The sequence below is a fragment of the Hemicordylus capensis genome, chromosome 4 (assembly GCF_027244095.1).
Source record: "Hemicordylus capensis ecotype Gifberg chromosome 4, rHemCap1.1.pri, whole genome shotgun sequence".
Classification (NCBI taxonomy): Eukaryota; Metazoa; Chordata; class Lepidosauria; order Squamata; family Cordylidae; genus Hemicordylus; species Hemicordylus capensis.
In genome coordinates this window covers 266679559-266695661 of record NC_069660.1, presented here as the reverse complement: position 1 = coordinate 266695661, position 16103 = coordinate 266679559, and the positions used below count along the sequence as shown (strand labels likewise).

General features: G+C 43.3%; 1 protein-coding gene across 15 annotated transcripts in view; it reads right to left on the bottom strand.

Moving 5' to 3' along the window:
• CSPP1 (centrosome and spindle pole associated protein 1) overlaps positions 1-16103 on the bottom strand; it is a 121290-nt gene that overhangs the window by 79624 nt on the left and 25563 nt on the right. For 12 of the 15 annotated variants that reach the window (XR_008306938.1, XR_008306937.1, XM_053249259.1 and 9 more), the window contains 4 exons: positions 15053-15133; positions 9965-10066; positions 5915-6315; positions 4499-4569 (listed from right to left, as the gene is read on the bottom strand). Coding sequence is in view for 13 of the 15 variants with exons in the window: in XM_053249259.1 (XP_053105234.1) it covers positions 4499-4569; positions 5915-6315; positions 9965-10066; positions 15053-15133 (655 nt within the window). In the remaining 2 variants the exon portion in view is untranslated. The remainder of the gene's footprint in view (positions 1-4498; positions 4570-5914; positions 6316-9964; positions 10067-15052; positions 15134-16103) is intronic. The other 3 variants (XM_053249267.1, XM_053249268.1, XM_053249270.1) reach the window with 1 other exon arrangement.

Below are 16103 nucleotides of genomic sequence, written 5' to 3'. Positions count from 1 at the left end.
AACTGGAGTTCACGAGCAGGTAAGTTCATCCGTTAGGCGGGGAGGCTGGGTGGGTTTTGTGAATGATACCAGACCATCAAAAGAGCAAGAGTTACCGGTAAGCAACCCGTTTATCTTTGTGGTGGTCTGGTATCCTTTACAACATGGGTGATTAGCAAGCTCCCATATAAGGAGGTGGATCCAAGGATGTTAAGTTCTTCAGTACTGCATGCCCCAAACCAGACTCAGCCATGGAATGGATTTCTAAGGTGTAGTGTTTTACAAAGGGCAGGTCAATGGACCACACAGCAGCCTTATGAGTTTCAGAGAAGTTAATGCCAGACAGGTGAGCTGCTGAGGTAGCCATGGCTCTAGTAGAATGGGCCTTGAAAAAAATTTTGCCAGATAAGAGTGGGAGGAAACACTTCAGGGCCAAGAGGACTGCAAGAAGTTCATCTATGTAGGGATGCCTCCTGGTGGTTCCACAAGCCCTGTGCATGAAGGCCCTATCAGTGAGTGCACCAGCCCTTTAAGGAAGCATCCATCACCACAATCATTGTTGGTGTAGGAGGATGAAACAGATTTTCTGGCAGAGTCCATCAGAGAAGAGAGTCCAGCAGAGTTTGAGGTTCTACAGGTCGCATTTGTTGGCTGGCTGTGTTTGGTTTGAAATTAGACAGGAACCACAGTTGGAGGCATTACATATGCAGTCTGGAGTAACTGACAGTCGACATGCAGGACACCATCAGGCCTAAGAGACATTAGATGGTTTGAGTGCTTTGGGTTGGATCTGAGAAAGTGAATAAGATTCACAATTGAAATCTGTCACTCCTCTGCGAGGAACGCATGTTTGACCTCCATGTTGAGTATTGCTCCTATGTACGGCAGAAACTTTTGGGGTGACAGACTGGACTTTTTCCAATTTACTTGGATGCCAAGGTTGCCCAGAAGAGAGAGGACCAAGTTGATTTTATCGGTCAATGTGTCCTTATTGGTCGAGGTGGTTAACCATTTATCCAGAAAGGGGAATAATGAAATTCCCTGCATCCCCAGATGAGCAAAGCAGCACTTACACATTTCATGGAGCAGTGGAGACCAAAGGCAAGGATCCAAACATAGAGCTGTGGAGAGCACGAAGGGGAGAACCGTATACTAATAAATCTAGTCTCCCATGGTGAATTTGAGATATTTCCTGTGTTGACATCGTATTGCCACATGAAAGTAGGCATCTGAAGTTAAGTAGCGAGCCACTCTTTTTCCACCAAGAAGGGAAGCAATAGTTGCAGTCAACATGTGAAATTTTCTTGTGTAGATATATTCCTTAAGGGAGCACAGATCTAGGATAGGACATAGGCCTCCATCCCTCTTTGGGACTTGGAAGTACCCGGAACAGAACCCTGACCATTGGGTTTTGGGGGTAACAGGAGCGATCACCCTTTTGGATAAGAGCTCTTGTACCTCAGCTAGTAGAGTAGGGGTTGAACTTCCCCCAGAAAGGTGGGGGGAGTGTGAAACACTATGGCATAGCCAGTGGAGATACCTAGCACCCAGGTGTCAGATGTGATATGACGCCAGGGTGTTAAGTAAGGGGCGAGACAGACAGGTGTAGGTGAATTTGCAATGGGCAAGGTGACAAAAAAGTCAAAGGCCCTGTTTAGATTGGTCCTGACTTCTCAGTTTGGGGAGTTGCCTCTGTTTATGTGGAAAAGAGCGCCTTTGAGAGTGTTGGAATGGTCTGCAGTATTCCTTACAACAGATCGGTTGAACTGGAATTTAGGCTTGTCAGAATTCTGAAACCTTTGTGAATAAGACTGAGGGGTAGAAGCAGTAGTAAAGGTTCTAGTCGTGAATCTGCATTTTTTTCAAGCACTCCACTGTTTTGTCGGTTTCGGCGCTGAATAAGCCTTTTCCATCAAAAGGGAGATCCTCTATTTTGTCCTGCATGTCCTGATGGAGAAATGTAGCTAGGTTTACCTACGAAGGGAGATTGCACTGGCTAGTGTTCGGGACTCTGTTTCTGTAAGATGTTTTGCAGTACTTAGGCTTTGACGTGTAATATTAGCGGATTTAGAAAGTTGTTCTCGATATCTTGTCTGGATTGCTTCAGGGGCATTTTTAATGTCATCTCTGAAGTTCTCCCACACTGAGTAATGGTACTTGGCCATACAGGCCACATAGTTCTCAATTTTCATAGAAATGGAGGAAGAGGAGTAAACTTTGTGACCAACAGAGTCCAGCTTCCTGCCTTCCTTGTCAATTGGTGCGGAGTGTTGTCACCCAGACCTATTGCTCATAGCACAGTCCACCGCCAATGAGTTAGGTGGAGGGTGTTTAAACAGGAATTTACAGTCTTCTTCCTGTACCCTGTAAAAATTCTCTAAGTGCTTAGAAGTGGAAGTGGGTGGAGATTCCCATACCGACATTGCAGAACTAACTAACAGAGGAAGCATTGGGAGAACTTCAGGGTAAGAAGTAGAAGTAGAGACCATGAAGTCATAGACAGGGTCGGTGACTTACGTTCTAGGCCCAGCACGTTGGCCATCTCCGTTACCTGTATATGATAGGATTTAGTCTTCGCAGTAGGAGAACTGGACCAATTGTTTGGTACATTATCATCAGTAGAAGGATCTGAAGAGTTCTCCATGACCATAAAGTCAACATCTGAATCAGAAGTGTAATCATCTGAATTTTGTTTATCCAGAACAGAGCAAACTTCCAGAGGAGTTGAGGAGACAATAGGCTGCTCAAGTAGAATAGACTAGTAGGCTGTTCTGCCAGAGGCTGTGGAACAGAGGGAAGGTCCAGAGGGTGCTTGAAAGGTGAGGACCTAGTAGAGAGAGAAGTTTGGTTTTGAGAATTAGAGGTGGACTTTAGCCTTCCGAGTTTCCAAAGCCTGAACTCCTCATAATCATAGGGGAGAGAAGGTGAAGGTATGTCAAGGGGATCCTTGAACCTCCCCATCCCCCTTACATCACCAGGATCAAGAGCTCCTGGGGTGCTCCAGTAATCCACTTGTCTCCTGTATGGTGAATGAGCTGGATAATGTGAAGAATATGTAGGCCTGCCCTGGGGAAGCAGATGGTGTTTTAGGTATTAATGGGGTGCTAGACTCAGACTCCTCATCGATGTTGAGACCCTGCAGAGGGAAGCCCTTAAAGGTTGAGCCAGAAGGCGTAAGTTATAGGTGATCCCAGGTTGGTGTCAAAATCATGCAGAAGAGGAAGGTCCTTGACATCGACACCGCCAATGGAAGACTGGCCCAAATTGGAAGATTGGCCCAAAGGCCAGATATGTCAGTATCAAAGACAGGAGCTGAGGGTCCCTAGGCAATGTAGGTTGCAAAACAGTCTACATCAGGAGCGGCTGAGGAGAGGCATGAACTCTGGAGGCACCAAGTGAGGAAGCTAGCATGGTAGTTGTTGTCGACATTGAGGTTGGCTTGATGATCTTTGGAGAGGAGGGAGAAGAGTGAGAACCGACAACCTGAACTGTGGACAGAGACAATGTCTGACCTAAGAACGGTGTTGACAATATCGATGAGGAAGGTGGATGAGCTATCAATGTAGAGGACAATGGACGAGTTGACTTCAAAGCCAGAGCCAGTGTCAAGGGTGATCAACGGGTCAGTGTTGAAGATGATGCCTTGTGCAAGGTCGTTGATGACAGTGGCAGAGACATCAATGTTGACAAAGTTTTGTAGTGTCTGGGTTGCGGTGAGGCATCACCTTCCCTGTGTTTGCACTTTTTGTGGTGAGTTTCCTTCAGAAGTTCCCTAGGTTTTTTTGAAGGCACCAGGTGCAGTCTCTTGCAAGAGAGACTTTGAAGCCGAGCTTGGCTTTGACAGAGCTGAGGTTTACAATGTCGATGGCATCAGGGTCAGAGGGTGTAATGTAGTTTCATATAAAGCGGCACTCAAGCACAACTCCCTACTCCTCCAAGTTTGCTTTGAGGAGGATAAGCAAATCTTACACAGGTGCAAAGATTGTGGTCCTGTCTGAGGCAAAGGAGACAAAGGTCCTGCCTATCGGAGAAGGGCACGGTCCTGTGGCAGGAGAAACACTGCTTGAAAGTTTTTCTAGAGTCGATTAGATCAAGAAAGGCAGATAAAATCGAGACATGAAGCAAAGAATAGCCAAAATTGTTCCAAATTTCAATAAAACCAAGTAAGAAAAACATTAAATTATTGTTTTCCAGGAACCAAAGACAACAAAGGAGTGAATCCCAAGGAAAGCACACACAATGCCAGACAGAAAGGAACTGACACGCAAAGCATTCTGGTGCAAAAGTTACCTAGTGTGCTCCATGTGTGAAGGGCAGAGCTTCAGAGTGCTTTGAGAAGCTTGTGAATCCTTCCACAAAACTACTGCACAGGTGCAAAATCCATGTTGTGAACTATACTAGACCACCACAAAGATCTTCTACATTCAAGCACTAGTAACTTAAAAACCATTAACCTTTATACTCTGTAAAAATATACTGAAATGTTACAGAAGCTATGGAAACATAACCTTATACATACCAAGTATGAGCCCTGTTGCATATGGAACACCAAAAGGAGCAGTCTGCTCAGTTGAAGAATTGCCTTGGCTTCTATAATGAAACAGAAGTGAGAAGTAAGAGAACAAAAAACATGTACTGAATTTGCTATACAATTCCCATTACAGAAGCAAGTTTTAAGCAACTCTTGGCAATTTGTCTCCTTTAAAAAGAGTTGTTTCATGTAGCCAATAGGTTACTGATTGAATCAAAAGAATATGTTTACAAACGTATTCAACTAGTAGTCCTTGTGGTTACAGAGAAGTCAGAGTATGTGATGGCAAACGTTTCTAGTATGATTCCTAGGGCCAAACACATTCCAAAGCCATGCTTAGAAAATATCTTAGGTAGGAAGGAATTGCAGTATTAAAAAGAAAACCATTTGTCTAAAAGTCCTTCTTCCCATTTTGAAGATATAACTGCTACAAATTAGGCATAACATTATCAAAGGATTGAGCAAATATTTAATGGAAGTTGATTAATGCTGTAAGTTAGATACTTATGGTTGCTATTATGGTTTTTGCATAATTCCTACAGCAGTTTTTTTAATCTATTCAGTCCAACATTATTTTACATTACTAACCCCTGCTAACTTGGCATAACCCCTGCTAACTTGGCAAAGAGGAACCTTTTAATGTGGTGATTCTCTTTTATTTAGCAAGGGGAGAGTAACTAGCCCTATCCACCTACAGCACAGTACCTCCAGTGATTGTTGCTGGTGTCTATCTTATGTTTCTTTTTAGATTGTGAGTCCTTTGGGGACAGGGATCCATCTTATTTATTTATTATTTCTCTGTGTAAAGCGCCCTGAGCTACTTTCGGAAGGGCGGTATAGAAATCAAATGAATGAATGAATGAATGAATGAATAAATAAATAAATAAATAAATAAAATTATCTTATGGCAACGCTGCTTCTTACCCAAGGGAAGAAGGCTTGTATCCTAAATCATTCTGTATTAAAAAGGCCCATCAGTTTGAGCAAGGAGGAAGTAATTTTTACTGATCCCCCCACCCTCACACACACCTTAACCCCTGAAAATCTGCTCCTGAGAGTTGAGGAACTCTCTAGAGCAAAGCAGTATGCTAACTGAGGTGGGTGGGCTGCTGGGGGAGTGGGGATCAGTCCCTGAGAATCCCTGAAAACAGAACTGCCTTCTACTTGTTCTAGACTGGAACTTTTTTCTTTTTTTCTTTTTAACTATACACAGAAACTGAAGAAAGGAATGATATCCTTTCTGTAATTTACCATCCAATGTGAACCGTTTGTCCTTTCTTTACAGTAAGGCTGGTTCTGGCACATCTCAAAACATGAGGAATGAACAGAGCTGACTTAGGGCAACTGAAATAAAATGCAAGAGGCTGTCAGCATTAAAGGCAGCATGATGATAATTAAAGTTACCTTAAAGTATGAAAGACTCGCAATGGCTTCTTATCATAGTCACTTTCATATCGAAACCTAGGGTCCATTGCATCATCAGAATTGTCCTCATTAAACTGACGATGCCTTCCAATAGAAATATCAGGTTTGCTGCCCAGCCTTTGGTGCTTTCTGTTGGAAGTTTTCAATTCTTCATCAAGTTTTTTGTGTAATATTCTGTTCCTATGTCCACTTTCATTATCTGGCTTGTGATACTGATCTAATGATTGTCTCTTATTTGGTAGCAATTCATAGCCCTCAGTAGAAGTACAAGCATCTTTCTTGAAGGAGTATTCATCTCTTCTTGGAGATAAACCTCGGATATGTAATTCTGGCTGGGATCTGATAACAGAAGCGCTTTTTTTCTGTGTGTTCGTGTCATGCTGTTAAATACAAAGACATTTTTTCCCATTACATACAAAAAGTTTTTTACCTTTAGTCATTTCAGTTGTAATAAGCCTTTTTCACTGTTAACACACAAAAAAGGCAGAACAATGAGGGGTTTAGGTAAGACTGTACAATATTAGTAGCACTTGTTGCAGTATTAAGCTGGTATTGTATTGGATATCAAAACTTATGTGATCTTTGTAGATGACACATAAATAAGGAAGAACGGGTTGCTTATCTGTAACAGATGATCTGGTAGTGATCCCACACATTCATAAATAATGGGCTCTGCACCTGCACAGACTACTTCGGGTAAAATTCTTTAGCTCCTCGAGACGCCCCCAACCGCCTCCTGCGATCACTACCAGATCTTATGTTACAGGTAAGCAACCTGTTTATCTGGATAGTGATCCCACAAGTCATAAATAATGGGTGACTTATGAGCTTCCTTAGAGGAGGTGGGAGCCAGAATCTATCGTAGTACCCTTTTAAGAACTGCCCTTCCGAAGTCGGCCTCCACTGTTAACGTGGAGAGCACCAGTGACAGACTCCATCTGTCCATGGGCAGTCGTACTGGAGGATACTTATTATTTATGCCTTCCATGAATTTCTTGCACTTTATTACTGCTACTACTACTACTACTACATTTTATATCCTGCTCTTCCCCCAAGGAGCCCAGAGCAGTGTTCTACATACTTAGTTTCTCCTCACAACAACCCTGTGAAGTAGGTAAGGCTGAGAGAGAAATGACTGGCCCAGTGTCACCCAGCAAGTTTCATGACTGAATGGGGATTTGAGCTCGGGTCTCCCCAGTCCTAGTTCAGCACTCTAACCACTACACCACGCTGGCTCATTTGGGTGGGAGAACACTGTTTCCCCATCCCATCCGCTGTGGCATGCTGATATTGCAGCCCAATGCACTTTGATCGAGACATTCACAAGCCCCTTTGTCTTTAAAGATGTGAGATAAACCAATACTTCCCTTAGTGTCACTTCCTTGGGTGCAAAGTATTTTGTTTTTTCATAGTTGCAAAATCTAGGATTGTACATTTCGATTCAGGTACAAAACGTTTTGTGCCCAAAAATGGCAATTTCCGAGGTTTTGTAACCAAAACAAAATCAAGAATTAAAAAACAGAGATTTTTGTTTCCAAATCGAAATAACTGATGCACAATCTATTATTAATGAATTCAGTACAGAATGTTTCATAAGATATTCATTTTCCTCTTCTTGTATCCTATACAGTGTTTCTAATATCTTTGACGTAAGCGTGAAAATCTGGACAACCTCCCAAGCTGCCTTTGCTGCCTTTGTAATGACAGGTAACATTGGTAAGTATACCGGTTGCAGACCTGCAGTCTTTTTCATAAAATTGTATACTGGATCATAGAGATCCGTAGTTTTCTGTTTCAGGTCCAATCCTAGTACCTCAGCCATCTCTGCTATTTGTTGATGGTAGGATTTCATTTCCTCCATTGGCGATATAGACGACATTGTTGACACATTCTGGTTCGGTTCGGGGATGTGTTCAACAGACTCTTAATCTGTGGCATCAGTTGCATAATCATCCTCTTCATCCGAAGAGTCTCCATGCACTACCGTAAGGGTGCACGTGGACAATTGCACCTTGGCACTATGTCTGGATTTGCTTTTGCGAGCATCTTCATTGCTTTCTGCTGAAGATGTGGTCCCTACAGCAGAAGTCTGTCTCATGTTTTTTTCTGTTGAAGAATTTCTCTTATCTGCACTAGCCCTAATTGTGTCCCTTGTTAGCACTGTTTCTGTTGCAATGCTTTTGGGTATAGGCACAGTCTGTGTTGCCATAGTATGTCTCAATGCATGATCTATTGGCAACTGTGTTTGGGTCTGAATGGTCATTGCCACCTGTAAATGTGGTGGTGGAATTATTGGCGGTGGAGCAAGTTTTGCTTGAATAGCAGCATCCCTTATTTTTGAATATGGTTTGGGTTGTGTGCTAGTCTGCATTGATGAATCCTCGTATTCATTTCTGGTTGGCATGACCTGTGTTGCCATTTGCATCATAGGCGGGGCTGCTTTTTGAGAATGCCATAGTTTAAACTGTGAGTATTCTTCTGGAGATAAGGCAATGCAAGTATCTCCCCATCCTCTGTCTGGTAGCAACCCTTGCAACGGGGTGGTTCCATACAGGCTTCTGTCTGATACCGAAGGTGTCCTCTGTATCATAGGAATCTGTTCAGATTCCACTCCTTCCTCGATATCTAGCCCTTGACTAAGGAAGCCCTTGAACATGGTTGTCGATTGAGTACTTTTTCCAGACTTCATAAGTCTCATGATGTCCATCACCGTTGACAGATCTAATGCAACCTCCATTTCAAGTTCGGCATCGTGTTCAATTTTGAAGGCAACAGGTGATCACCACTTTGCTTCGATGTCGAAGACGTTGCTACCAATTGCGGAAGTCTCAGCATCAGAGACTGCTGTGGGGTTGGTGCCAGTGAAAGCGAAGCTGCACTATGCCGTGGTTTTGATGCTGGCACATCCTTTGGTCGATGATGTTCTCTCGATGCTGATGGACATTTCATATGCTGTAACCCCATCAGAGAGGAGGTCATCTCAGCTGTCTTTTCATGGTATTTTCTTTGCGTTTTATCCCAATGCTTCTTTGGCGGCGGGGCAGCAGTTTCAGTCTCGCCCTTCCTTTTTGCCCTGTCCAGCTTGGGACTGTTCAGCAAGCTGATGCACTAGGACCCTCTCCCAAGCACAACAAACACAGTTCATGGCCATCTGTTGAGGGAAGTTTGCCCTTGCAGGTTACACATCTTTTAAAGGTGGTCTATTCCCTTGGTGCCTTTGGACTCATGTGAAGCATGTTAAGGGTTTCCTAAATTATAGTCATTTCCAGTTCCGAGTCAAGCCAATAAATTCCACCACAGACCAAGTTTAACTCTTCAAAGGTATTAGCAGTCTGTTAAACGTTGCATAATCTATGCACTGTTAAATTTCCAAATACGTATCGCAATCCATAGAGAAGTTGTGCCATTCCGCGTACAAGCCATTTAAACTAACTTTTTAACAATAGTTTTTTTCTGAGGAGCTTTAGAAATCCAAAGTAGTGATCACTATGGCTGTCAGAAAGAAACTGAAAGAGAGATGCCTAACTACTGATGTAAAAAACGGACCGTGGAGCACATGCAGGAGGTGGTTGGGGGTGTCTCGAGGACCTAACGAATTTTACCTAAAGTGGTCTGAGCAGATGCAGAACCCATTATTTATGACTGTTTTGGGATCACTATCCAGATCAGAAGTATCACATAATGGAAAGCATCCTTCACTACAACTGGGTATCTATTAACATTTCCTCATTCTCAAGTAGGTAGAAAAGGCAAGAAAGTAACAATGTTAAAGGATGTTTTATATAGTTTTTATAACTACAATTAAAAAATAAACACTATTAATTTTTATCCTTCAAAATACAGATATTAATCTGCCTATATTGTACACGGAAGAACTATATTGTACACAGAAACAGATTTTAACATGTAAACAACAAAAGAGCTGAGGATCACTATGGAATACCCTGTAGAACTAATCCTTCTATACTGTAGTTTAATTAAGACTATTCTCTCATTGCTTGTAATAATGGAACAAAATCTGTCATTTACCTCTGTGTGCTTCTTCCCTACTCTTCTTAGCTTTTCATTCCATTCTTCCTTTTCCCTGAGATACTGATTGTATTCTTTGTTTCTTTCAAGTCTTAACCTGTCCTAAAACAAATATTGAAAAACGTAACTACATACGAAAGTCTTAACACCACATACTGGTTATTAGAATGTTCTTATAATGTTTACAACGTATCAATAATAACTATGGAGATCTTACTTAGCAATAACACTGCAGAGGGGCTTTGGGTTTTCACTTATGTTTCATTTATGACAAATGTGTTATATTTTTGTTTTTGTTAATATATGTTTATTTCTAAATTTAGGTATTTTGTACTACAGAAAATGCTAGGGAAATGCTGATGTTTATATCTAAGCAAAACAAAACTCCAGATTTTTTTTCAGGACTTTAACAAAAGACTGATAACGCTGCCAAAATGCATCCGATTCAAAGTAATCTATCAACCAGAACTAGGAGAACATGACCTTACATTTGTGTATGAGGGTACGAAATAGTTTAAGTAGTCTTTACCATGTTTAGCAGTAAAGACATAAAATAAGAGGTAAATTGAGAAATGCTGTTCCTAAACAGTTGGTTAATTACTTCCACGTTAATGGCACCCACTGGCAGAAGCCAAATAATTTGCTAATGGCTCTGACAATTGTGGCAAGTTCTACTAGACTGTGCAGCTGGGAGATGGGAAATTAACCTGCAGTCCAGTTCTAAGTATCTGGCTAAGGAGACATGTATTGTTTAGCTATCACAGTTATAACCAGTCATTCTTCCAAGGACTTCAGGGTGGTGTCCCCGATCCCTCTCCCCATTTTACGCTAGCAACCCTGTGAGGTGGATTAGGCTGAGAGAGAGTGATTGCCCAAAGGTCATCTAGTGAGCTTCATGGCCAAGCGGGAATTTGAATCCAGGTCTCCCGAGTCCACATCCTCCAATACTGTATTCTGTACTAAAACAGTGGCCCCACACTGATTTCAATCTGTCTTCTACATCTAAAGTATAATACTATCCTATCCACTGAAGACCACTAGCTTTTTAAGACTACTAAGCTACTTCTTGCCTCGAACAAAAATCTCTGTCACAGGACACTTGTTTGCCCCTCATGCGTCCTATATGGCCGCCTTGGGAAGTAATGTCAAACTAGAGGCAAACGTGCCAGAAGTTTGAGATTGTGTTCATCTGAATGTGTGAAACTGCAGTTTCGCAACCCAACTGTGAGTTGGTTTTTGATGCTAAACTTGAATTTAAACCTTCGGTTTGTAGTGAGTTTTACTGCAGAAACCTCAGGTTTGAAGGTGGCATCGTGTTGTCCAAATTCTGCTGCTTTCATAACCTGGGTTTTGTTCAGTGACAGCTCCCAAAACCACAGGGAGGGCAGCTCAGACCAGCCCATTCTATGCTGGCCACACTTCTTGCTAGCCGCCTCTCCGAGCAGTTGCCCCACCCTCTGCAGTCTTCACACTCCTCCTGCCATCACCCAACAGGGACGCCACATATTAATCTTTAAGGCAGGTAAAGAACTACATCAGAGGTGACACACTTTCCCATTCTGTTATGCTCCCCCCGCCAGGTCAATCTACACAAAAGGGATGGGATGACAAAGCAGGCAAAGCAGCGATTAAGGACTACAGAAATTTGTGCACAAATACATGGGGCCCCAATGACACCAGAAACTGTGCAACTCTGTTATTTCCCAACAAAGGGCACACATGCTAGAGCAGAGTTTCTCAACCACCGGTCCGGGGACCGCTGCCGGTCCCCGAAGGGTTGAGCGCCGGTCCCTGACTGGGAGTCAAACCCCGCCCCCAACAACTGCAATCAAGGCACTCACTTCCTCAATTTTGCACATGGTACGGAAGAGGAAGAGTATCACCTTCTTGTCCCTTGCCTCCACGTGCTGCTGTGATCTTCCTACAGCTATTTTATTCCCTATCTTTACAGCTTCAAATTGTATGCGGTGTGGAAGGTATGCCACCTGAAGGGCTGCCACTTGAAGGGCTGCTGGTTCTTGCATGCTCATTGTTTGCAGCCAAAGGTTGATTGATTGAAACCCAGCTGCCTATTGTGGTCGAGGCGCCTTGAGAGGGAACGCTGTTTCCCTCTTGCATTGGTGGGGTGTTGTGGTCCCTCTGCCCCCTGTAACCCCCTGGTCTGCACCGCCGGTGGAGGACGGCGGTCCCCTTTATGACCTCGCCGGGTGCGGGGGACAATCTCTGGCCGGGATCATGCCGCGGTGAGGGCTAAGCAGAGGAGGGAGGGAGGAGGGCCGCCTTGGCTCACCTCGCAGGTATGCGCGGGCAGCATGTGGGACCACGTGAGCTGCGTGGCCCCAAAGGCAGGCTGGTGTGATTGGCTCCCGCAGGGGAGTTGGGAGGGGGGCACAGAAGTGCACATTGTGAGAGAGGATGGGGAACACTTGCTACACTCTGGTGCGCAAGCACAGTGGCGGCAGCTCTTGGACCCAGGCGACCTTCCGAGTGCAGTCCGGTGCACCATTGCCTCACCCACCCTGAACAGTGCCTCGTCTCCCCAGCGAGGAAAATGAGGCATCTACCACTACAACGCCCCACACCCTCCGCCATCTCAGAATCACCCCCTTTCTTTTAATGCCAGGTCTCCACCGCTCTTCTTCACATTTTCTTTCACCATTAAAAAAAACCCCATTCCCAGCACCTGCCATGTAACGAATTTAACGAGTTTTGGAGGAGCTGCACGGGTTTCATTAGGTCCACCTCACAAAGTGCACATCTAAGAGCAGGATCCAGATCAAGTCAGGTGATCATGACCAAGCAGCATTGACACAAATGAGAGATGACTAAATTAATTTCAGTGGGTGGTCGTGACTAACGTTGTCTGGATCCTGCCCTGCGACTACACAACTCCTGCTAAAACTCCACCTCCATCATGAGAGGGTTAAACTGTAGATTTCCGGCTCTACTGAGCTTGCCCTGCTCTCCTCTCCTCACCTCCTTTTTGCTTTGCTTGACATCCAGCCTGATGAAGCATTTGGGGGGATTCAAAAGCTTGCTTGTGCGTTGTTTTCATTGCCCCCATGTAGCTTTTGAATTTTTCTAATGGCCCAACATCCCCTCTCCATTGAGTAATCACAAGCACCTCCACCCCCACCCCACACATACTGAAGACATACTGGAGACAAATTTGTTCACCCAGGCTTTTAGATTCAGGGGTTCTCAACCTTGGGTATCCAGACGTTGGTGGACTTCTACTCCCATAATCCCCAGCCATAATGACCAAATGCCATTGTGGTTGGGGGTTATGGGAGTTTAACTGAGGGACCCAAGGTTGAGAACCCCTAATATTCCATGTTTGCAAAAGATTCCAAATTTAATTATTTTAATGCTTATATTATTTTAATTGTAAACTGCCCAGAGATGCAAGTTTTGGGCAGTATAGAAGTCTGATAGATAGATAGATAGATAGATAGATAGATAGATAGATAGATAGATAGATAGATAGATAGATTTGAAACCCCTTTACTAACTGCCGGTCCGGGAAACTGCGCATGAAGAGTGTAGCGGTCCTTGAAACTCTGCACGAAGAATTTAGCGGTCCTTGACTCCAAAAAGGTTGAGAAACACTGTGCTAGAGTACTGATACCACATTGCTTTGCAAAATTGCCCATGTGTTAACCCCATGAAGCCTGAGGAATCCCATGAAGCCTGCGGAAACCCTGCATAAGGAAATCCTCCTGTTGCCCCACGATCTAAAAACTGTGAAAACATGTACCTCCACATATCTATTGCCTGTATCTGTTGCGGGGCATGCAGGACCTGTCATTGCAATCTGCATGCAAGACCTTCTGACATCTTCCATCCAGGGAAGGGAAGGGAACAGAGCATCCTTTGTCACAGCGGACCAAAGCCCAGGATTCTTTGCCAGGCCTCATATACATACCCCCTCCTAGGAAGTCATCATAAGCCTTTCCCCAAGTAACATAAAACTAGTGCCCCACTCCATCCCCTGGTACCAGTACTTGTGCTTATGGTTGCAGTACTCTTGCGAGAGCGGCAGTGCAAGTACTTTGAGGGAAAGGATTTAAATGTCATTTCCTGCCAAAGGCGGGCACAGTCTATGCCAAAAAGGCATGATCGCCCTGGAAACGCCCCCTTGGAGATCGTGGCCAATGGCTGCCACTCTACTGACATCCTGAAACCTTGCCCACAGTCTGGCAACGAGAGCAGCTAGGAGCTTGCTGGAATACAACCTCGGAGGACCAGGAAGAGCAGGGGCTCCCTTTGCCCAGAAGCTGGGGGCTGCAAAACCACGGCTGGACGATCATCTGCAGGATGATTCCGGCTCCAAAGATTAACCGCAGGTTCATCTACCAGAGTTTTCACGCTATGTCTGAAGGTGGCCTATGTATCTTTAACACTAAATGTGTAAATTAAAGGATTCGTACAGAGGTTACTACTTTAAAACAGAGAAATGAACTAAACCACGCAATGATTTCAATAGTTTCTCACTATGAGGGGCACCTGTATTTGGCAAAGCCTCACTTGTCATCTTAAATGTAGAAAGGTCAAGGATAGCAAGAAATACGAAGCAACAGGATCAAATTAGGACATTATAGGACTATTAAAACAAATGTAGGAAACCAAATGTAGCAAAATGTAGGCTACCATTCAAGCAAATGTAGGCTACCATTCAAGAAAGATAAATTTGATATATAAAAATAAGGTTCAGTCACATAGGCTGAAGAGAGATTTAACTGCTTTAAATAGTTACACATAGGCCAGTAACATACTACTCCCTCCACAGGAGGCACAAAATACAAAGTGGAATGGATAGAACATGACTGCTATCCTTCGTATTACTTTAACCACACATGCACAACCACACAGTGACTAAGCAAGGAGACTATTTTCCACACTGGCATCTAATTAAAACCTTTTAGAAGTAGCATGGTAAAGTATACCATATGGTGTGTGTGTGTGTGTGTGTGTGTGTGTGTGTGTGTGTGTGTGTGTGTGTAGAGAGAGAAAGAGAGTGTGTATTGGAAAGTCTGTGTATTAAATGGCAAACACCATGCAATATTTACCGAATTTCTGTGCACCTACCTTAGCAGACCTCCTCTCACCAATAGGAAGTGATACTCCCTGAGTATATGGGTCAACTTCACCAGATGCAAGATACTTCTTCTACATAAAAAAAAGTCAATGACTCAATGTGCTCTAAACTAGTTAATACCAGTGAATTTAAGATCTACATGTTTGCAAGATAAATCTGGTTGTATTATTTCTGCACTTCTCAAATTATTGCTATCACTTAGATAATTCATACAGCCCTTTAATTGCCACAGATTATGGTGAGAGATGGATCTACACTGAAGCAGATATCTGACTACAGGTCAATACACCACCGTGAAACTGCCAAAAAATTGGCTTAAGTGATGGTAAGCTGATCTATGAGAATAATCTATCTTCCTAATAAACTGAAAAGAGTTCTGAAATTGTGACTGGTGGTTTTATTAATGCCAGCACCACACAAAGAACTCAACATAAGCAGTTTTCAGCATGCTGCTGTGGAAGTAGCTTTCTAAATGCTCATGCATCATGCAAAAAGCTAATCCATAGTGAGTTCTGTGTGTCCCCCCACCCCTACTATATAAACTGCTCTGGGGACTTTTTTTTTTAAGGCTATATATAACTAATAATAAATAATACTGCCATCAACACAATTGCCTAAATTGTAGAAATCTACACAGTCTCTCAAATTCATGGTTACCAGGTATGTGCAAAAACAGGTCCTAAGGCAACTTTACAAATAACTACAAAAATTCACCCTAGCCTTCCTGGCCCTGGTTCTGCTTAACATCCAGCCGCAAAAAAGTTCTAGAGAATTCAAAAGCTTGCTCACCAATTTGTGATGTTTAAATTGGTCCTAACATAGGTCCTACTTTGGCTTCTCCAGACCCCCATCCCTAATGGACCAACATGGTTTCCCAAAATTTTTGAACATTAATTCTATGCAGCAAAAAATTATAAGTCTTCCATGGTTTGTTGCCCACAAGTGACATCTACTCAACACAGACAGGGAGAAAAGTCTATATTACACAAATGTCCTGATGAATTGTGTTACCTCTGCAGACTATAGCAGTACAGTAAATAC